We start from the raw sequence: 24,230 nt of genomic DNA, 5'->3' as shown, positions 1-24,230 counted from the left end.
GCCTGTAATCCCAGCACTGTGGGAGGCCAAGGTGAGCAGATCTATTGAGGCTAGGGGTTTGAGACAAGCCTGGCCAAACAAACCCCGTCTCTACTAAAATACAATTATTAGCCAGGCATGGTGGCTTGTGCCTGTAGTCCCAGCTACTCAGGTGGCTGAGACACAAGAATCACTTGAACCCAGGAGGCAGAGTTTGCAGTGAACCACAGATCGCGCTGCTGCACTCCAGCCTGTACGACAGAGCAAGACTCTGTCTTAAAAGAAAAAGAAAAAAAAAGAAAGAAAAGCTAAAACAGGCCACAAAGGGACCTTTCCCTTTTATTTATTTATTTGAGACAGAGTCTCGCTCTATCACCAGGCTGGAGTGTAGTGACGCAATCTCGGCTCACGGCAACCTCCGCCTCCCGGGTTCAAGCAATTCTCCTGCCTCAGCCTCCCGAGTAGCTGGAACTACAGGTGCATGCCACCACACCTGGCTAATTTTTGCATTTTGAGTAGAGATGGGGTTTCACCATGTTGGCCAGGCTGGTCTCGATCTCTTGACCTCGTGATCCGCCTCCCAAAGTGCTGGGATTATAGGCATGAGCCACTGCACCCAGCCTATTTTTATTTATTTTTGAGACAAGGTATCAGCTCTGATGCCTAGGCTAGAGTGCACTGGCGCAATCTTGGCTTACTGTAACCTCCACCTCCCGGGTTCAAGCCATTCTCCTGCCTCAGCCTCCTGAGTAGCTGGAACTACAGGCACATGACACCACGCCTGGCTAATTTTTGCATTTTGAGTAGAGACAGGGTTTCACCATGTTGGCCAGCCTGGTCTCGAACTCCTGACCTCCCGTGATCCGCCCGCCTCGGCCTCCCAAAGTGTTGGGATTACAGGCATAAGCCACTGCACCCAGCCAACAAAGGGACCTTTTTAAAGATGGAAAGCTACTTCCAGTCCTCTTTTTACTCCTTTCTGTTATATTTTCAGACAAATTTGCAAATGATTCTGAGAAAACCTGCTGTGAGCAGCAGCTGGGTCTCTCCAGGTGAAGGAATAAAGCCTAATTCCTGCAAACCGCCTTGGTCAGAGGCACTGGGACATCCACAGAACTTGATTCACTGAGCATCTGCTAGATGCCAAGACACATCTCATCCCATTCTCTGCCACAGCCCTAAGAGGGAGGAACTGGAAATTTCCTCCTTTCTCAGATAAGGAGATCACAATATCACTGAGCTGATGCAGTAAAATTTCAAGATGATGTATGGGAAAACTGCTCGAGGAGGGCTCTATGTGCAGAAATGCTGAACTGGTTTTGGTGTTTTTCTTTTTTCCTCTGTTTAATGTTTCCTCCCTGAGGTGGGCTTCACCTGTATTGCTTTCTCCTTCAGGGTCATCAGCTGAGGCCGGCTGAAACCCTGGACAGCTCCCAGCAGTTCCACAGTCCTGATGAATGTGTCTTCCTCCATGCACCGCAGGTCCTCCAGGGCCCAGCAGGCGTTGGCTTCGGCCAACTTGAAGATGTCATCAGAAGAGGGGGCCACGACTCCATGGCAACCTGAAGAAAGGAGAGATGCAGGGAAGGAGAAGAGGAAAGAGAATTTCAGGAAATGTTAGTGTATTGAAATGAGTAACATTCTTCGCCAGTCAGATTTATGCATGGAAGGGACTACAGAGTAAAAGCAGAGAGCAGGAGCCCAGGGACCAGTTTGAATCCCACTTCTGCCATTTCTTGCTAATTACGGGGTAACAAAGTCATGGAAATGCCAGCTTTTTGCACATCCACATGCACAAACTAGGAGCGGTGCAACATTACAATTAAACTACAAATTCCTTGAGGGCAGTAAGAGCTGGTGGCGAACAGTCCTGACTTTCGATTCAAATCCAAGGCTATTTAACCTCTCTGTATTTCAGTTTTCTTGTCTATAAAATGGAAATAAAATCACCTCATAGGATGGTTGTGAAAACTAAATGTGTTATATGTAAAGCACTTAGAACAGTGCCACGCATACAGTAAGCACTCGATACACAATTTCTGTTGCCTATCTTACCCCCTATGCCTTTGAGTTTGCAACCCAGCATAAAGATTCCAAAATTATGCAGCAGCCTTCCTATAAAAATGGGAAGATGGGCTGTGTGGTGGCGCATGTCTTTAATCCCAGCACTTTGGGAGGCCAAGGCAGAAGGATCACTTGAGCCCAGGAATTCAAGACCAGCCTGGGCGGCATGGTAAGACCTCATCTCCAAAAAAAAAAAAACTACAAAATATTAGCTAGGCATGGTGGCACATGCCTGTAGTCCCAGCTACCCAGCAGGCTGAGGTGGGAGGATCACCTGAGCCTGGGAGGTCAAGATTGCAGTGAGCCGTGATCACACTTACTCTCCAGCCTGGGTAACGGTGAGACCCTGTGTCAAAATAAAATAAAAAATAAAAACCAGGAAGATGAGTTGCTGTCCATGAAAATCATAGTGGGGGTTGTGGGTTTCCCATCCCAAGAGAAAAGAGAAATGAGCCCATTGCATTTCTCTTGGCAACAGGAAAAACATCCATTTCGGTCTTCGAATAACGTGAACCTTACCTACTCAAACCAGTTACCAACCAACATGCAAGTGAGATATTGTCTTTGCTGGATCTGATGTGCCCAACCTGGGAGAAAACTCTAGGATCCTTAAGAGCAACCCTGGATTTCTTATCTTAGCAGCAGACCACCACTGATGCTGACAGATGCACCAACCCCACTCAAGGCCAGGGTATTTCCCGAGCCCCATGGCCTCTCTCTTCTCATTGCACCTTCAATGGAAATTCACTGCATTCCAATCAAGAGGCAAAAGTAGACCAGATCAAAGATGCTAGTTGTGGTCCTCAAACATCTTTATCATAAGCCACTTGGAGAGGACTAAAGACCCATCCCTCCCTAGGCCAACCCCCAGCCCACCCTCTAGTGAAAACAACATCAGTGATAGCACAGAACTAGAGAGGGCAGAATGGTTGACTAGTATATCAGGAACTTGGTCTTATCACTGTGTCTGTCCAGGGCTTAGAATAGAGCCTGGTACATAGTAGGTGTTCAGCAAATATCTGTGGAGTGAGTGAACACACACACACAAATTAATATAAAACCAAGTGGTAATTCTGCTAATCCATTAATCACTAAAGCACAGCAGCAATTAATACCCAGGACCAACTAAAGAACACTCAAACTATGCACTGATACCAGAGCTTCCTTCCCCTGAGCATGGAAAGCCTTACTTTTGTGTACCACATGCACACAGTAAGAGCTCTGCAATATGATGACATGGACTGCTAGACCTTGAGGGCAGTGGGAGCCAGTGGTGGTCACCACCAGCTTTGGGTACAAATCCAAGAACTGCCATTTACTAACTCTGTGACTTTAGACAAGTCCCTTAGTCTCCTAAGCCCCAGTTTCCTTCATTTAAAAAACAAGAGAACACCCAAGCCTGGAAATCTGCAGCCCTAAATGGGAATAGGCATTCCTGTTTTCACGCCCAAATGTTAGGTTTTGGCCTGCCACATCCCACTATCCTGTACCCATATAAACCCCAAACCCCAGGCTCCATGAGCATACAAGCAGAAGAGCAGATGAATAGAAGAGAAGAGGAGCAGAAGAGCAGCATGGCAGAGAAAGGAGCATCTGAAGGCCAAGAAGAGTTTGGCTGGGGACAGTTGGAGAGGAGATTGGTCACAGGACAGCCAAACTCCAGGGGAAGATCATCTTCCCACTCCGTCCCCTTTCTAGCTCCCCATCCATCCCACCGAGAGCCACCTCCATTACCCAATAAAACCCCACATTCACCAAGAAAAAAAAAAAAGGGAGAACAAGATAATGCATGGAGGGATAATCACCCAAGGTAGACATAAATCCAGTTGTGATACTTCTTTGCTCGATGTCACACGATGCCTCCACCCAGAGTAAAAGCCAAAGTCATTAGGGTTTCCTTTAACAGTCGCTACATGGCTGGCCTTGTCGCTCACTCCCCTCCAAACACACTGGCCCTTACCTCCCACTCAGGGAAGTGATCCTGTCGTACTCTCTGCCTGGAAGACTCTAATTGAAAATATCCACATGGCCCACTCTCCCTTGGGTCTTCATTCAAATGTCACCTTCTCAATAAGACGTTCCTTCGTGATTCTCTTTTCACATGACAGTCCCCTCTCAACACTTGTGGTGCATTCCCTTGCTTTATTTTCCTTCTTGGCACTTTTCATACAATATACCATATATTTTACTTATGTGTGGAAATTTATTGTCTTGCTACCCTCCATTTGAAAGTAAGCTCTTTATTTACAAAATTGGTGCTTAACGAATATTTGTTGGGTGGATGAAAGCAAGCACTGACTGTCAACTACTATCATTGGGTCTGATTAACTTTGTCTCCTCATGCCTGGCCCCAGTCTGCACTTAGTAGGTGCATGGTAGTGATAATAAAATATCTAACACTTGGACAGGCATGGTAGCTCACATCTATAATCCCAGCACTATGGGAGACCAAGGCAGGAGGATCACTTGAGGCTCAGAGTTCAAGATCAGCCTGGGCAACACAGCAAGACCCTATCTCTACAAAAAAATAAAAAATTATCCAGATGTGGTGGTGCATGCCTGTAGTCCCAACTACTTGTGAAGCTGAGGTGGGAGGATCTCTTGAGTCCAGGAGGTCGAGGCTGTAATGAACCATGATTGCACCACTGCACTCCAGCCTGGGTGGCAGAGCGAGGCCCTGCCTCTATAAAATCAAATTTTAGGCCGGGGGCAGTGGCTCACGCCTGTAATCCCAGCATTTCGGGAGGCCAAGGCAGGTGGATCACCTGAGGCCAGCGTTCAAGACCAGCCTGGCCAACATTGTGAAACCCCATCTTTACTAACAATACAAAACTTAGCCAGGCGTGGTGGCACATGCCTATAATCCCAGCTAGTCAGGAGGCTGAGGCAGGAGAGTTGCTGTAATCTGGGAGGCGGAGGTTGCAGTGGGCCGAGATCATGCCACTATACTCCAGCCTGGGTGACACTCCAGCAAGACTCCATCTCAAAAAATAAAAAAAATCAAATTTTAAAAATATCTAATACTTATTAAAGATCTGCTACATGCCAGGCATTCTGGTAAACATGTTTCTGGGTTTAAACCCATTAATTCTCACAATAACCCAGTGAGGTAGAGACTTTCATTATCCCCATTTGATAAAGGATGAAAACTGAGGCACACAGAGGTTAAAGAGCTTACCCAAAGCCACACAGCCAGTAAGTGGCAGACTCAGGAGTGAAATCTAGCCAGCCCGGCCCTGTCACTGCTATGTTAAACCACTAATCCATGTTGGTCCTTTAAGTCAATCCTACTGAAATGTTTGTTACACATATTCACGCATTAAACCTACTAGCCTGGGTATGGAGTATGGGACACGATTCCAGGTCACTTTACAAAAGTGTAACTCTTTTTTTTTTGAGACAGAGTCTCGCTGTCACCCAGGCTGGAGTGCAGTGGTGCCATCTCAGCTCACTGCAACCTTCACCTCCTGGGTTCAAGCAATCCTCGTGTCTCAGCCTCCTGAGTAGCTGGGACTACAGGTGTGCACCACCACACCCGGCTAATTTTTGTGTTTTTAGTAGAGACAGGGTTTCGCCATGTTGGCCAGGCTGGTCTCGAACTCCTGACCTCAAGTGATCTGCCTGCCTCAACCTCACAAAGTGCTAGGATTACAGGCTTGAGCAACCGCACCTGACCCAAAAGTGTAATTCTTTTGCCTATAGATTTTGTCATTCTATTGCTTTGCAGACATTTCATCCAGTTCCCTGCATAAGGAGGCCTCTTGATGTTAGGGACCCTGCCCAAAACATTAATTACTATGCCAGCAGTGGCTCAGATACCCTGGAAACACTCACCAGGCATAGGGTCAGAGCTGGGGATCTTATCACTGCTGTTCTGAACAGATTGAAAGACAGCCCAGAGGAATTCTTTAGGGGGCAGGGTCCCGGCCATCTTGGAAGCTGCTTGCAGAAGGATCTCAGGAAACTGTGTGAAAGAAGATGAAAGAAGAGGAATAATAATTAAAACCCCTTAAATACAGATTGAAATTAGAGTTGAAACTGTCACACTACTTACTGCCTTCATTCTTTGTTATAGCAACTTCTCATATAAATCTAATCCCTAGTCCCACTAATGTGGTCTCTATAAAGAATCCTATAAAATGATACTCAACTTCAATAAAAATCCAATAAAGTCTAAAAAACATAAGTAAATCACTTTTCACCCATCAGATTGTCAAAAATAAAATAAAGTGCTAATACTTAATGCTGGGCACGTTCATTTTTCCGTGGGACTGTCAAACTGTGCACTATTAGCAGAGCAATCTGGTAATATCGACAAAAAATGTAGGTTAGGCCAGGTGTGGTGGCTCATACCTGTAATCCCAGCATTTTGGGAGGTCGAGGCAGGCAAATCACTTGAGGTCAGGAGCTCAAGACTGGCCTGGCCAACATGGTGAAACCCCATCTCTACTAAAAATACAAAAATTAGCCAGGCATGGTGGCATGAGCCTGTCATCCCAGCTACTTAGGAGGCTGAGACAGAAGGATCACCCGAGCCCAGAAGGCTGAGGTTGTAGTGAGTCGAGAGCATGCCACTGCACTCCAGCCTGGGTGATGGGAGTAAAACCCTGTCTCAGAAAAAAACAAAAAAAATGTATGTGTACCTACCCCTTTTTTGGTTTGGTGCTATTTCAAAGTTTTTACTAAACTTTATATTTGATATAGTTTGGATGTGTACCCCACCCAAATCTTATTGAAATGTAATCCCCAGTGTTGGAGGTGGGGCCCAGTGAGAGGTGATTGGATCATGGGGGCAGATTTCTCATGAATGGTTAAATACAATCCCCTTGGTACTGTCCCCACAATAGTGCGTGCGTTCTCTCGAGATCTTGTTGTTTAAATGCATGTAGCACCTCCCCCATCACGCTCTTGCTCCTGTGTCGGCCAAGTAAGATGTGTCTGCTCCCCCTTCGCCTTCTGCCATGGTTGTAAGTTTCCTGAGGCCTTCCCAGAAGCTGGGCAGATGCCAGCATCATGCTTCCTGTACAGTCGGCAGAGCCATGAGCCAATCAATCCTCTTTTCTTGTCTCTTTTTTTTTTTTTTTTTCAGAGTCTTGTTCTGTTGCTCAAGCTGGAATACAGTGGTGTGATCTCCACTCACTGCAACCTCCACCTCCCAGGCTCAAGTAATTCTCGTGCCTGAGCCTCCTGAGTAGCTGGGATTACATGCATGCAGCACCAAGCCAGGCTAATATTTTTTATTTTTATTGTAGACAAGGTTTCACTATCTTGGCCTGGCTGGTCTCAAACTCCTGGCCTCAAGTGATTCGCCCACCTCGGCCTCCCAAAGTGCTGGGATTACAGATGTGAGCCACTGTGCCTGGCAGTGTTTGTTTGTTTGTTTAGACAGAGTCTCGCTCTATCACCCAGGCTGGAGTGCGGGGCACGATCTCGGCTCACTGCAAGCTCCGCCCCCTGGGTTCACGCCGTTCTCCTACCTCAGCCTCCCGAGTAGCTGGGACTACATGCGCCCACCACCACGCCCGGCTAATTTTTTGTGTTTTTTAGTAGAGACGGGGTTTCACCCTCTTAGCCAGGACGGTCTCAATCTCCTGACCTCGTGATCTGCCCGCCTCAGCCTGCCAAAGTGCTGGGATTGCAGGCATGAGCCACTGCACCTGGCCCTTTTTATTTTTTATTTTTTTAATTTAACTTTTATTTTAAGTTCAGGGGTACATGGCAGGTTTGTGTCATGAAGGTTTGTTGTACAAATTATTTAATCACCCAGGTATTAAGCCTAGTACCCATTAGTTATTTTTGCTGATCTTCTCCCTCCTCCCACCCTTCACTCTCCAATAGGCCCCAGTATCTGCTGTTCCATTCTATGTGACAACGTGTTCTCATCATTTAGCTCCCACTTATAAGTAAGAACATGCGGTATTTGGTTTTCTGTTTCTGCATTAGTTTGCTAAGGATGATGGCCTCCAGCTCCATCCATGTCCCTGCAAAGAACACGATCTCATTCTTTTTTATGGCCACATAGTATTCCATGTAAACCTCCTTTCTTTATAAATTACCCAGTCTCAGGTATTTCTTTATAGCAATGCAAGAATTGCCTAACACAGGTCAGGTGCGGTGGCTCACACCTGTAATCCTAGCACTTGGGAGGCCCAAGCAGGCAGATCACCTGAGGTCAAGGGTTCAAGACCAGCCTGGCCAACACGGTGAAACCCCGTTTCTACAAAAAAATACAAAAATTCACTCGGCGTGGTGGTGTATGCCTGTAATCCCTGCTACTCAGGAGGCTGAGGCAGGAGAATCACTTGAACCCAGGAGGCGGAGGTTGCAGTGAGCCGAAATCGTGCCACTGCATTCTGGCCTGGGCAACAGAGCTAGACTCCATCTCAAAAAAGAGAAAGAAAAAAAGAATTGCCTAACACAACATTTGTCATGAAAAGGAGGTGAAGAAGGGTTGTCTCAACATCCTGGGTGGAGACTAGCAATGAGGGGACTTAGGGGACTTTGGGTTGCCTTGGAGAAAGTGCCATTTCTCATCTAGAACGAATACACTTTGTCAAGACTTGGGATTTTATTAGAAGGCCTGCCCATGGGCCCAGATAATCCATCAGGCTCTACAAACAGCTATGCCTCACTGGGTCCCAGCTCACCCAGAGAGCAAGCCTCTCAGCCTATGTAGCTCCCCTTTCTAGTCTCATCTTCAGAATTAGAGTCACAGTCTAGGCCAGCAGTTCTCAACCTTGGCTGTACATAAGAGTCACCTGGGACACCCAGAGCCAGCCCCTAAAGATTCTGACTCAGTTGGTCTGGGCTGGATACCATGGATTGGTCCATCTTGGAATCTCCCCAGGTGATTCTAATGTGCAGCTAAGGCTGAAGGCAACTGCTCTAAGACAGTTAACTTTTAGAAAGCAATGTGCATAGCAGGGTGAATGGTATTTTCCATTTTGTATTTTTTAAAGAAGAGTGTGTATATGCTCTTGTGTTTTTAGTAGAGACAGGGTTTCGCCATGTTGGCGAGGCTTGTTAAATAGGTATTTTTATACCTATATAAAACTTGTTATATAGGTATTCAGGATATTTCTGAAAGGATGCAGAAGAGATTGGGGACAGCAATTGCCTCTGAAGAGGGAGGCTAGGGAACTAGAAGTCTGGGGTGGGAGGGAGACTTGCTTCTCATCCTATTACCTTTGGTGCGATTGGGATTTGTTAACCAGGAGCATGTATTACTTGTTTTATTAAACATTTCCAGTATTTAAAAAAAGAGTATACAGAATAATACAACAAAACACCCATGTCCTCACAACCCAACTTAAGAAATAAAACATCACAATATAAATAATAAGTCCTTCCTTCACTCTTTGCCTTCCTCCTTCCCCAGAAGTAACTGTCACTCTGAATTTGGCATTCACTTTTACACTTCTCTTACATATAAACTTGGCTTACATTTGCTTTAAATTAATTCAGCTACTATTTATTTACTTTATATCCTACTATAGATATTCTTTTGCAATCTGGGGTTTTTTTTTTTAACTCTACACTGTGTTTTTGAGATTTCACAGTGTTGACACAAGACTTTTTCAATTTCAGAGGTTGATTTTTTTAAGATTAGATAGATATATGGATGTTCTCACTGATATGTGGGAGCTAAACTATGAGGACCCAAAGGCATAAGAATGATACAATGGACTTTGGGGACTTGGATGGAAGAGTGGGAGGGGCCAAGGGATAAACGACTACAAATATGTTGCAGTGTATACTGCTCAGGTGATGGGTGCACCAAAATCTCACAAATCACCACTAAAGAACTTACTCATGTAACCAAACACCACCTGTACCCCAATAACTTATGGAAAAATAAAAATAATAATAAACATCTAAACATAAGAAAAACAAGGAAGGAAAAAAAATAGATGGATATATAACATTTGTGCATCAGGGTCGGGCAGGGTGGCTCACGCCTGTAATCCCAGTACCTGGGAGGCCGAGGCGGGCAGATCACTTGAGGTCAGGAGTTCAAGACCAGGCTGGCCAACATGGTGAAGCCCCATATCTACTAAAAATATAAAAATTAGCTGGGCATAGTGGCAGGGGCCTGTAATCCCAGCTACTCGGGAGGCTGAGGAAGAAGAATCACTTGAACCCAGGAAGCAGAGGTTGCAGTGAGCCGAGATTGCATCACTACACTCCAGCCTGGGCAACAGAGGGAGACTCCATCTCAAAATAAAATAAAATAATAAAATAAAAATAAACATTTGTGCATCAACTGCTTATAACTATATATTCAGACATCCAGAATATGATTTTACTGTGACTGGACTTCAGAATGTGTGCTGCGTGTGATCCTAGGTGAAGTTGTGTGTGCTCAGGCCCTGCTGAGCATGTGTGACCATGGGCACTTTGTGCCTGCAATTGCAGGTATGAGAGTGTGTGGATGTGCTTTGTGGGGGATCTGATTGTCATTCAGCAAACATTCACTCCTTTCCTGCCCTCCACCTCCAGGGAAGGAGACTCCTTCCTGCCCCATTAAAGTTGGTCTTGGTCATGTAACTTACTTTGGCCATTGGAGTGTGGCAGAAGTGATAGCGTGCCCATTTCCAACCTAGGACTTAAGAAGAATTGTACTTATCCCTTCCCTTTTTTGGTAGTTTCACACCTTCATGGTGAGAAAAACAAGTTCTAGAGCAGGGCTGCCCCAGCGACCCACAAATCAGGCAGCAAGAAACATATGCGAATTGTTCTATGCCCTTGAGATTGTGTGGCTTTGTTATACAGCACAAATGACTAATTCATGCTTATTTTGCAGGCCCCTTGGCCTAGACTGTCTAACTTCTGGAGCCTTACTCCTAGAAAAGTGTCATGCCCAAATGTAATGATCAATAAAGACTTGTTATTGGATTAAATGTGCTTGCACATGTGATTGCATACACTGGACATACATGTGCATGTGCATAGGGCACCAGCCAGTGTGAGAGCCAGAACAGGCGTGCGTGTGAGATGCACACTAATAGCAGAGTGGTAGCTAAGTAATATCTGTCTGCACACATCTGCCTGGGGGGCCACACAAAAGGGCCTGAGTTCATTTAGCTGTGGACTCACTCCCTTTTCCAGAAACTTGCACATCCTGGAATGGAGCTGGAAACACCTTAGCCCTTGGAGGCAGGGAGGAAGCTTCCAGAACCATAGACAGCAGTAAACCCAACGCTGTATAACTGACCACACTTTCTCTCCCCTTCAAACTCCTTCAGCCTTCTTAAGATGGAGCGCAACATTACCTCTGTGGCTATAGAGCTTAATTCATCTCCTGAGAAAAGTACTAGAAAGGGTCCCAAGTCCTTCGTGGTCTTGGCTGTCCAGTGCTGAGGGAGTCTAAAAAGAGATAATAACCAGTAAAGTGAAAAAACATGCTGTGGTGGACATCTGTTGCCTTTTCCCCCAGCACCCTTTTCTTTCAGGAACAGATTGTCTTATACTCATGTCAATCACATGGTCCCACTTCCTTGACCAAGAAAATTGGCATGTGATGCAGGCTGACCAATCAGAGTCATCCCTGGGAGTGGGGAGTTTTGATGGAACTATCAGAGAAGCTCTCCTTTCTCTGGTATCTCTGGCAGTAGGGGAGGATATTGGAGGACATTCATATTACCAAGTGGAAAAAGTAAAGACCACACCAAGGAACACAGAGCTGAGGGATGGGAGGAACATATTCCTGATGATATCATTTGAGACATGGGATTCAGCCATGCCTGAAGACCACCAGTGGAGTTTCCCATTACATTCCATTCCTGAATTCAATACATTCCCGTTCTCTTTAGTTTGAATTAAATTATTGAATTTCTGCCACTTACATCACAGTGTCTCCTTCTTCTCCCTCTTCAATAGAAGAGTAATTATATATTTCCTCCTTTTAATTTACCATAACAGTCTTCTCTTAGAATAAGAAAAAAACTTTCTCTTGAACTTGGCAGGATAAAATAAAGGCACTGACCCAGAATCCACTGTTATTCTTGTATAGATCATAAATGCCTACAGTGAAGAGCATTACACTATCTTTGGTGACATCTCTAAAGGAAGTCTGCCAGTTAGCAGTGACAGCTGGTGGGAATGCAAAATCATACAGCCACTTGGGAAGACATTTTGGTGGTTTCTTACAAAAGCAAACATGTTTTTGCCATATAACCCAGCAAACGCACTCTTTGGTATTTACACAAAGGAGTTGAAAACTTACGTCTACATGAAAACCTGTATATGGATGTTGATAGCAGCTTTATCCATAATTGCCACAACTTGGAAGCAACCAAATGTCCTTCTGTAGGTGAATGGCTAAATAAACTGTGGTTCATTAAGATAATGAAATATGATTCAGCACTAAAAAGAAATGAGCTATCAAGCCAAAAAAAGACCTGGAGAAAACTTAAGTGCATATTACTAAGTGAAAGAAGTCTATCTGAAAAGGCTATCTACTGTATGATTCCAAATATATGATATTCTAGAAAAGACAAAAGTATCAGTGGTTGCCAGGAATTAGGAGTGAGAGAGGAATGAACAGGCAAAGCCTGGAAGGATTTTTAGGGCAGTGAAAATACTCCGTATGATACTATAATGGTGAATACATGTTATTATATACTTGTCTGAACCCATAGAATGTAAAGCACCAAGAGTGAACCCTAATGTAAAATATGGACTTTGGATGATAATGAGAATCCAATGACGATAATGTCAACATAGGTTCATCAGTTCTAACAAATGTACAGCTTTGGTGGGGGATATTGATCATGGGGAGCTTATGCGTGTATGGGGTCAGAGGGATATGGGAAATCTCTATCGTCTCTACTTTTCTGAGAACCTAAAACTAGTCTTAAAAATAGTCTCTAGGATCAGGCATGGTGGCCCATACCTATAATCCCAACACTGTGGGAGGCTTAGGTGGGTGAATCCCTTGAGCCCAGGAGTTCAAGACCCACCTAGGCAACATGGTGAAATTCCATCCTTTAAAAAAAAAAATACAAAAATTAGCTGGGTACAGTGATGTGCACCTGTGGTCCCAGCTACTTGGGAGGCTGAGGTGGGAGGATGACCTGAGCCCAGGGAGGTTGAGGCTGCAGTGAGCTGAGATCGCCCTCCTACACTCCAACCTGGGCAACAGAGCCAGACCTTGTCTTAAAAAAAAAAAAAAAAAAAAAAAAAATTCTGGGTTTCTGGCATCTCAAAAAAAAAAAAAAGGAAAGGTCAGGGCACATGGCTGCTACAGTCCTCTATTAAGCAATGTGCCACAGCAGGGGTCCCTGACCCCTGGACCATGGACATGTACTGGTCTGTGGCCTGTTAGGAACTGGGCCACAGAGCAGAAGGTGAATGGTGGGTAACAATTGAAGCTTCGTCTGTATTTCTGGCTGCTCCCCATTGCTTGCATTGCTGCCTGAGCTCTGCCTCCTGTCAGATCAGCAGCATCATTAGATTCTTAGAGGAGCATGAACCCTGTTGTGAATTGCACACACGAGGGATCCAGGTTGCATACTCCTTATGAGAATCTAATTCCTGATGATTTGTGGTGGAACAGTTTCATCCCAAGACCATTACCATCCTGCGCCCCATCCCATGCCGCCTGTGGAAAAATTGTCTTCCACAAAGCCGGTCCCTGGTGCCAAAAATGTTGGCGACTGCTGTGCTTTAGAATCTGCCATGAATCTGCAGCCTCTATTATATAGCTCCCTATAGACTTTGCTTCCTACCGTCTTACATTCTGCCTTATAGGCATTTGAGTTTGCAACCCTTGTTTTTGTTAGTATGCTATGCTGGTGACATTGACCAAATTGACCACACATTAATTATAAGCTTAGTTGGTGATGACCTCAACGGAATAACGTGACATAAGTATTGTGACAATACTTCTTGCATGTATCTGCAGGTGGAATTGTAAACCTGGTGGTCCGAGATGGTCTAATTCGATCTTCCTATGTATCTCCTTATATTAATAGTGGTAACATTTGTGGTGGTGATTCAGCATTTCAATGCCTCTTCTCATGGCAACAACAAACGTTTTCCTTCTGAATCAACATTAACCTAGATGTTACTGCGGATCAAAATTAGACTCTACATTTTCAACCACAGAAATATTGGGCAGTAAAAATTTTTCTTAATATTGATTGCCTACATAGGTTGTGTAATTAGCATATGTTTATAGTCCTATGATTTGTGCGTGGCTGCTACAGAGCTGGAGGGGGTAAAGCAATAGTGTTTTCTCAGTTGTGCGAGCAGCATTACATTATAATAAATAGGTAATATTAAACTGGGCTGATGAGAGTTGCAAAAGACTACTTTAATGTTCGTATGGAACCAAAAAAGAGCCCGCATTGCCAAGACAATCCTAAGCCCAATGAACAAAGCTGGAGGCATCATGCTACCTGACTTCAAACTATACTACAAGGCTACAGTAACCAAAACAGCATGGTACTGGTACCAAAACAGACATATAGACCAATGGAACAGAACAGAGCCCTCAGAAATAATACCACACATCTACAACCATCTGATCTTTGACAAACCTGACAAAAACAAGAAATGTGGAAAGGATTCCCTATTTAATAAATAGTGCTGGGAAAACTGGCTAGCCCTATGTAGAAAGCTGAAACTGGATCCCTTCCTTACACCTTATACAAAAATTAATTCGAGATGGATTAAAGACTTAAATGTTAGACCTAAAGCCATAAAAACCCTAGAAGAAAAGCTAGGCACTACCATTCAGGACATAGGGATGGGCAAGGACTTCATTTCTAAAACACCAAAAGCAATGGCAACAGAAGCCAAAACTGACAAATGGGATCTAATTAAACTAAAGAGCTTCTGCACAGCAAAAGAAACTAGGATCAGTGTGAACAGGCAACCTAGAGAATGGGAGAAAATTTTTGCCATCTACTTATCTGACAAAAGGCTAATATCCAGAATCTACAAAGAACAACAACAAATTTACAAGAAAAATACAAACCCCATCAAAAAGTGGGCAAAGGATATGAACAGACACTTCTCAAAAGAAGACATTTATGCAGCCAACAGACACATGAAAAAATGCTCATCATCACTGGCCATCAGAGAAATGCAAATCAAAACCGCAATGAGATATCATCTCACACCAGTTAGAATGGCGATCATTAAAAAGTCAGGAAACAACAGGTGCTGGAGAGGACGTGGAGAAATAGGAACACTTTTACACTGTTGGTGGGACTGTAAACTGGTTCAACCATTGTGGAAGACAGTGTGGTGATTCCTCAGGGATCTAGAACTAGAAATACCATTTGACCCAGCCATCCCATTACTGGATATATACCCAAAGGATTATAAATCGTGCTGCTATAAAGACACATGCACACATATGTTTATCGTGGCACTATTCACGATAGCGAAGACTTGGAACCAACACAAATGTCCAACAATGATAGACTGGATTAAGAAAATGTGGCACATATACACCATGGAGTACTATGCAGCCATAAAAAAGGATGAGTTCATGTCCTTTTTAGAGACATGGATGAAGCTGGAAACGATCACTCTCAGCAAACTATCACAAGGACAAAAAACCAAACACTGCATGTTCTCACTCACAGATGGGAATTGAACAATGAGAACACTTGGACACAGGAAGGGGAACATCACACACTGGGGCCTCTTGTGTGGTGGGGGAGGGGGAAGGGATAGCAGTAGGAGATACACCTAATGTAAATGACGAGTTAATGGGTGCAGCACACCAACATGGCACATGTATACATATGTAACAAACCTGCACATTGTGCACATGTACCCTATAACTTAAAGTATAATTTAAAAAAATAAGTAAATAAATAAAAAAAGAAACAATTGCTGGCTTTGCAATTCTCTTTCCTCCAAAATCGCCAAGGCCTCAATTTACTCATTGCTGAAAAAGGACAACTCTGTATATTTTTAAATGAAGAGTGTTGTTTTTACCTAAATCAATCTGGCCTGGTATATGACAACATAAAAAAACTCAAGGATAGAGTCCAAAAACTTGCCAACCAAGCAAATAATTATGCTGAACCCCCTTGGGCACTCTCTTAATTGGATGTCCTGGGTCCTCCCAATTCTTAGTCCTTTAATACCTGTTTTTCTCCTTCTCTTATTCGGACCGTGTGTCTTCTGTTTAGTTTCTCAATTCATACAAAACCGTATCCAGGCCATCACCAATAATTCTATATGACAAATGCTCCTTCTAACAACCCCACAGTATCAGCCCTTACCCCAAAATCTTTCTTCAGTTGAATCTCTCCCACTGTAGGTTCCCATGCCGCCCCTAATCCCGCTCAAAGCAGCCCTGAGAAACATCACCCATTATCTCTCCATATCACCCCCAAAGATTTTCGCCACCCCAACACTTTACCACTATTTGTTTTATTTTTCTTATTAACATAAGAAGACAGGAATGTTAGGCCTCTGAGTCCAAGCTAAGCCATCATATCCCAGTGACCTGCACGTATACATCCAGATGGCCTGAAGCAACTGAAGATCCACAGAAGTGAAAACAGCCTTAACTGAAGACATTCCACCATTGTGATTTGTTTCTGCCCCACCCTAACTGATCAATGTACTTTGTAATCTGCCCCACTCTTAAGAAGGTTCTTTATAATCTACCTCACCCTTAAGAAGTTTCTTTGTAATTCTCCTCACCCTTGAGAATGTACTTTATGAGATCCACCTCCTGCCCCCAAAACATTGCTCTTAACTCCACCGTCTATCCCCAAACCTATAAGAACCAATGATAATCACACCACGCTTTGCTGACTCCTTTTTTGGACTCAGCCCGCCTGCACCCAGGTGAAATAAACAGCCATGTTGCTCACACAAAGCATGTTTGGTGGTCTCTTCACACAGACACGTGAGACAAGAGTTCGAGACCAGCCTGGCCAATCTGGTGAAACTCTGTCTCTACTAAAAATACAAAAATTAGCTGGGCATGGTGGTGGGCACCTGTAATCCCAGCTACTCGGGAAGCTGAGGCACAAAAATTGCTTGAACCCAGGAGGCAGAGTTTGCAGTGAGCCAAGATCACACTGTCAGGCCTCTGAGCCCAAGCCAAGCCACTGCATCCCCTGTGACTTGCACATATACATCCAGATGGCCTGAAGTAACTGAAGATCCACACAAGAAGTAAAAATAGCCTTAACTGATGACATTCCACCATTGTGATTTGTTTCTGCCCCACCCTAACTGTTCAATGTACTTTGTAATCTCCCCCTCCCTTAAGAAGGTACTTTGTAATCTCCCCAACCCTTAAGAAGGTTCTTTGTAATTCTCCCCACCCTTGAGAATGTACTTTGTGAGATCCACCCCTGCCCGCAAAACATGGCTCTTCACCCCCTATCCCAAAACCTGTAAGAACTAATGATAATCCACCACCCTTTGCTGACTCTCTTTTCGGACTCAGCCCGCCTGCACCCAGGTGAAATAAACAGCCATGTTGCTCACACAAAGCCTGTTTGGTGGTCTCTTCACACGGACGCGCATGAAACACACGACTGCACTTCAGGCTGGGCGACAGAGCTAGATTCCATCTCAAAAAAAAATAAAAAGGAGTCACCTCCCCCGAGAGGCCTCTGGACCACCCCATCTGAGCAGGCCACTCTTCCTTCTCTATCTTACCATCTTGTTTCTGTCCCAGTAGTTAGGGCTACCTCCAGTAATCCTATTTGTCCCTTTACTGTTTAGTGCGTCTCGCTTGACTAGAAGCTCCATGAAAGCAGAGACCCTACCTGCCTCCTTCGCCACTAGACCCCCAGGGCCTGGTATGTGGTGATCGCTCAGGGCCCATTTTCTTCCTTTCCTCCTCCTCCAAGGGTGGTGAAAGAGCATCAGAAGGTCTAGGTGGCCCCAGGCCCAAACAATGCTCCTTTAAAAGGAAACCAGATTGTTACAAAGGTCAGAGGCTGAAAAGTTATTTCCGCCTTTTATCCTTCTAAATTCTTCACTTCCTGAAAAAGCAAACAAAAAAAAGCCACTGAGGGCCCTTGGACTAAATCCAGGCCTGAGTTGCTGGGCAGAGGTCAGTCTTGTCCAGACATGGGAAAAAAATAACTCGAGTCAGACGGGTGGGTCACCAGAGAATGAATCCAGCCTGCAAATGGCCTGTGCAATCTTCAGCTCCGTCCAGACCTGCCTCCCTTTGGGGATGCCTTTAAAGGCGATGAATGACCTGGACGAATGGGCTTAGATGATAAGAGGGAAAAACAAATATCACAGGTCAAATCGTTATTTGTCTTCAAGTTTAACACCGTCTACTGGACTGAAAGATGTCCAAAGAATAGTTGTTCAACTATGTAAATTCCTTTTTTTTTTTTTTTTTTGAGACAGAGTCTCGCTCTGTTGCCCAGGCTGGAGTGCAATGGTATGATCTTGGCTCACTGCAAGCAACCTCTGCTCCTGGGCTCAAACCATTCTCCTGCCTCAGCTTCCCAAGTAGCTGGGACTACAGGCATGTGCCACCACGCTCAGCTAATTTTAGTATTGTTAGTAGAGACAGGGTTTCACCATGTTGACCAGGCTGGTGTCGAACTCCTGACCTCAGGTGATCCACCTGCTTCGGCATCCCAGAGTGCTGGGATTACAGGCGTGAGCCACCGTACCTGGCCAACTACATAAATTCCTAACAACCTATCTCCAGAAAGTATAGGCACAACAGCACACGCAGTCATTCCTGTAATTAAGTGCTCCGGGAGGCCAAGGCAAGAAGATCCCTTGAGCCCAGGAATTTGAGACCAGCCTGGACAACATAGCAAGACTGTGTCTCTACAAAATATACAAAAATTGGGCTGGGTATGGTGGCTCACGCCTGTAGGCCCAGCACTTTGGGAGACCAAGGCAGGAAGATCGATTGAACTCAGGAGCTCGGGACCAGCCTGGACAACATAACGAGACCCAGTCTCTATTAAAACTCAAGAAAATTAGCCAGACGTGGTTGCATGTGCCTGTAGTCCCAGCACTTTGGGAGGCCAAGATGAGTGGATCGCCTGAGGTCAGGAGGTCGAGACCAGCCTGGCCAACATGGTGAAGTCTCGTCCCTCCTAAAAATACAAAAATTAGCCAGGCAGGGTGGCACACACCTGTAGTCCCAGCTACTTGGGAGGCTGAGGCAGGAGAATGGATTGAACCCAGGAGGCAGAGGTTGCAGTGAGCCGAGATCGCACCATTGCACTCCAGCCTGGGCAACAGAACAAGACTCCATCAAAAAAAAAAAAAAGAAAGAAAGAAGAAAAGAAAATTAGCCAGGTGTGGTTGCATGCACCTGTAGTCCCAGCACTTTGGGAGGACAAGGCAGGAGGATCAATCAAGGCTAGGAGTTTGAGACTGCAGAAGGAAACCCTGTCTCTAAAAACAAGGTCCAGCTAAAATCAGGGTCCAGCTCCACCACAAGCGCAGCTCCAGAGGCTGTTGAGTTTTGCCTCTACCATTCCAAGTAGTCTCTGCTCCAGACCAAGTCCCACCAACTGGCAGTCATGTCAGTCCAACCAGTCATATCAGGGCACTTCCAGGTTCTTTCATTGAGTGCCCCTTGAGGAGGCTAGGGGAGAGGCCAATGACATTTGCACTTGAGACTCCAGAGTCTAGATTTATAACCACTATGTTACGGCTGCCAGTGTGGCTGCAAGGACACTTCTTTCATTCATTCATTTACAATAGAGGTAGCATCTGCTGTGTGCCAGATGCCATTCTAGGTTCTAGGGAAACAAGGCAAAGCCCCTGTTTTCCAAGGCATCCACATTCTAGGAAAGACTGCTACCAGCCTGGCATGATGGCTCATGCCTGTAATCTCAGTACTTTGGGAGGCCAAGGTGGGCGGATCACTTGATGTCAGGAGTTCAAGACTAGCCTGACCAACATGGGGAAACCCCGTCTCTACTAAAAATACAAAATTAGCCAGGTGCGGTGGTGCATGCCTGTAATCCCAGCTACTCGGGAGGCTGAGGAGAATCGTTTGAACCCAGGAGGCGGAGGCTGTGGTGAACCGAGATCGCACCACTGCACTCCAGCCTAGGCAACAAGAGCGAAACTCCATCTCAGAAAAAAAAAAAAAAAAAAAAAGGAAACGGCATCTCTACTAACAATACAAAAATTAGCTGGGCAAGGAGCTAGGTGATTATAGTACCAGCTACTCAAGAGGCTGATGCAGAATCACTAAACCACATCTCTACTAAAAATACAAAACTTAGCCGGGCAAGGAGCCGGGTGACTATAGTACCAGCTACTCAAGAGGCTGATGCAGGAGAATCACTTGAACCCGGGAGGCAGAGTTTGCAGTGAGTTGAGATTGCACCACTGCATTCCAACCTGGGCAACAGTGCGAGACCCTGTCTCAAAAGAAAAACATAATATAAAGTGACCAGGTGTGGTGACTCACACCTGTTATCCCACCACTTTGGGTGGAAGCAGGAGGTTCACTGGAGCCCAGGAGTTTGAAACCAGCCTAGGCAACATAGTGAGACCCTGTCTCTATATTAAACACACACACACACAAAAGCAGCCAGACTATGCACTAGGAACTGCCCTGGGAATCCCTTTGCGTTCTCACAACAATCCCATTTCACAGATTAAGAAACCAAGGCACAGAAATATTAAGTAACATGTCCAGGTGCGGTGGCTCACGCCTATAATCCCAGTACTTTGGGAGGCTGAGGCAGGCAGATCACGAGGTCAGGAGTTCGAGACCATCCTGGCCAAGAAGGTGAAACCCTGTCTCTACTAAAAATACAAAAATTAGCTGGGTGTGGTGGCAGGTGCCTGTAATTCCAGCTACTCAGGAAGCTGAGGCAGGAGAATTGCTTGAACCCGGGAGGCGGAGGTTGCAGTGAGCCGAGATCACACCACTGCACTCCAGCCTGGGTGACAGAGCAAAACTCCGTCTGAAAAAAAAAAAAAAAAAAAAAAAAGAAGAAATACTAAGTAACTTGTCTGAGGCCACTTAGTTACCAAGACGTGGGAGCTGGGACTTGAACCCAGGCAGTCTGGCTGGATTCATGCCTGCAGCCTCTGCACTCCTGCTACTTACTGTGTGAGAAGCGCCTGTTCTGTGGAAGGTTGTGGGCTGAGATCTTCCCATGAGTTCCACTCATTTACCCCCAAGGCTGTTCTTAAAGACGGGCATGACAGTTATGCCCATTTTACAGATGGGGCCCTGAGGCTCACAAGGGCACGCCACTCGCCCATTTCCACAAAGCTATAGCTCATTAGCAGAGGGCAGAATTCGGCCGCCTCTCCCCTAGCTCGAAGGCTGTGATTGACACAGAGGTTTTTTGTTGTTGTTGCTGTTGTTTGTTCCTTTTTCTTTTTTTTTGAGACAGGGTCTTGCTCTGTCATCCCAGCTGGAGTGCAGTGGTGCGATCTCAGCTCACTGCAAACTCTGCCTCCAAGATGCAAATGATTCTCGTGCCTCAGCCTCCCAAGTAGCTGGAATTACAGGTGTGCACTACCACGCCCAGCTGTTTTTTGTAGAGATGGGGTTAGTAGAGATTTGTTTAATAGAGATGGGGTTTCACCATGGTCTCTACTAAACCCTGCCTCTACTAAAAATACAAAAATTACCCAGGCGTGGTGGCACATGCCTGTAGTCCCAGCTACTCAAGAGGCTGAGGCAGGAGAATCACTTGAACCTGGGAGGTGGAGGTTGCAGTGACCCAAAATCATGCACTCTAGCCTGGGGTCTCGCTTTTGCCCAGGTTAGAGTGCAGTGGCACAATCACAGTGGCTCACTGCAGCCTCAAACTCCTGGGCTGAAGGGAATCCTCCCACCTCAGCCTCCCAAGTAGCTAGGACTATAGGCATGTGCCATCCTGGCGAGTTAATTTTTTGTGTGTTTTTATTCTCTCGAGACAGAGTCTTGCTCTGTTGCTCAGGCTGGACTGCAATGGCGTGATCTTGGCTCACCGCAACCTCCACCTCCTGGGTTCAAGCAATTCTCCTACCTCAGCCTCCCGAGTAGCTGGGATTACAGGTGCGTGCCACCATGCCTGGCTAATTTTGTATGTTTAGTAGAGACAGGGTTTCGCCGTGTTGGTCAGGCTGCTCTCGAACTCCTGACCTCGTGATCCACCTGCCTCGGCCTCTCAAAGTGTTGGGATTACAGGCATGAGCCACTGAGCCTGGCCTGGTGAGCTAATTTTTAAATTTGTTATAGAGACAAGAGAGACAAGAGTCTCTCTTATGTTGCCCAGGCTGGTCTCGACCCCCTGGCCTCAAGTGATCCTCCCACCTCAGCCTCCCAAAGTGCTGGGATTACAGATGGGTGTCACCGCACCTGGCCTCTGAGGAGGATTTCATTATAAACCTGTCCTGAAGGGAGAGAATCCAATTTTACGAGAGGGTGTAGCCTGGTGAGGCCTGGATGACCTCCGGAGGCAGGGGCTTGTGCCTGGGCTGAGGCCTAAGGGTCAGTGGGCAGACATGAAGTTGCCCCAGGCAGACGGTACAGTGTGGGCAAAGTCAGGAAGTGGCAGGGCTTGGATCACTCCAGGAAGAGAGAGGAGTCATGTGTCACAGGAGCTCGAGACCCAGAGAGGGAGGCAGGCAGGCAGGCAGGGACCAAGCTTGGGCACAGCCAGGAAGGCAGGACAGGGCATGGTGGGGCCAATGGAATCATTACCCAAGTCGGGGATTTTCAGGGAAACAGCTTACATAAGGCCAGGTGTACAGTAGCTCCCACCTGTAATCCCAGCATTTGAAAGGAGTTTGTGTTCCTGTAGTAGCAGACTTGGGAGGTTGAGGTGGCAGTATCACTTGAGCCCGGGAGTTCAAGGCTAAAGTGAGCTGATTGAGCCACTGCACTCCAGCCTGAGCAACAGAGAGATACGCTGTCTCAAAGGAAATACAAATTAAAAAACCAGCCGGGCATGCTGGCGTGTGCCTGTAGTCTCAGCTACTCGGGACACTGAAGTGGGAGGATCGCTTGAGCCCAGGAGTTCAAGGCTGCCGTGAGCTATGATCGTGCCTCTGCAGTCCAGCCTGGGCGACAGAGAAAGTCCCTGTCTCTTAAAAAAAAAAAAAAAAAAAAAAAAAAAAAAAACTTAGATAAGAGGATGCTGTGCCTCCCTGGGGGTCTTCAGTCACCCATGGTCCTGGCAAGAGGAGGGCCAGGAGAGAGCTCCACCCACCTGCTGTCCTGCCCATGTGACATCCGCAGGTGCTGCCATGGCCACGACTGTTGTTACACTCGAGCTGAGGAGGCCGGCTGCAGCCCCAAGACAGAGCGCTACTCCTGGCAGTGCGTCAACCAGAGCGTCCTGTGCGGTGAGTCCCCAGCAGCACCATGCCACCCACCCCGAGTATCCCCTGGGCACCCTGGCATAGCCAGATGACTTCCGTGCCCCTGTTGCAATAACCACTGCTTCCAAGTCTCTATAGACCACCCCTTGGGTATAGCTAATGTAAGTGATATTTATTTTATTTATTTTTTGAGGCAGAGTCTCGCTCTGTCACCCAGGCTAGAGTGTGCTGATGTGATCTTGGCTCACTACAACCTCTGCCTCCTGGGTTCAAGCGATTCTCATGCCTCAGCCTCCCAAGTGGCTAGGACTACAGGCATGCACCATCACGCCCAGCTAATTTTTGTATTTTTTTCAGTAGAGGTGGGGTTTCACCAAGTTGGCCGGGCTGGTCTCAAACTCCCCACCTCAAGTGCTCTGCCCGCCTCGGCCTCCCAAAGTGCTGGGATTACAGGCATGAGCCGTGGTGTCTGGCCCTAATGTGAGTGATCTTTAACACTGAGCACTTGAAAAAGAAACCCCTGAAGAAAGCTAATTATTTGATGTCTGGACGACAAGGAAGAAGATAGAAATGGCATCAGATAATAAACAGTGTAAGTGTTTATCAGAAAGGGGCTGGTGGTCGGGACAAGTAGGAGGATCGCTTGAGTCCAGGAGTGCATCTCTACACAAAAGTTAAAGGATTTTTTAACATTGGCCAGGCGTGGTGGCACACATCTGTGATCCCAGCTACTTGGGAGGCTGAGGCAGGAGGATTGCTTGAAGCCCAGGAGGTTGAGGCTGCAGTGAGCTGTGATCAAGCCACTGCACTCCAGCCTGGGTGACACAGCAAAATCGTCTCAAAAAATAATAATAATATTTTACATAACCAACCACTTCTAAAGATTAAAACAACCCCCATGATTAAAAACCTCAGGTCCCTCAAGCAATCAT

General features: G+C 46.0%; 1 protein-coding gene across 1 annotated transcript in view; it reads right to left on the bottom strand.

Annotated features, from left to right (window-relative positions):
* LOC129527770 (otoancorin-like) overlaps nt 1-16,335 on the bottom strand; it is a 35,712-nt gene extending 19,377 nt beyond the window's left edge. The window contains 4 exon segments of the mRNA XM_055366717.2: nt 1,354-1,541; nt 5,878-6,007; nt 11,316-11,488; nt 16,290-16,335. Of these exon segments, the coding sequence (XP_055222692.1) occupies nt 1,354-1,541; nt 5,878-6,007; nt 11,316-11,488; nt 16,290-16,335 (537 nt within the window).
* Between the last annotated feature and the right edge of the window lie 7,895 nt (nt 16,336-24,230).

The sequence above is a fragment of the Gorilla gorilla genome, chromosome 18, assembly GCF_029281585.2.
Source record: "Gorilla gorilla gorilla isolate KB3781 chromosome 18, NHGRI_mGorGor1-v2.1_pri, whole genome shotgun sequence".
Lineage (NCBI taxonomy): Eukaryota > Metazoa > Chordata > Mammalia > Primates > Hominidae > Gorilla > Gorilla gorilla.
The sequence above is the reverse complement of the archived record's forward strand: the minus strand, read 5'-3'. Positions and strand labels throughout refer to the sequence as shown.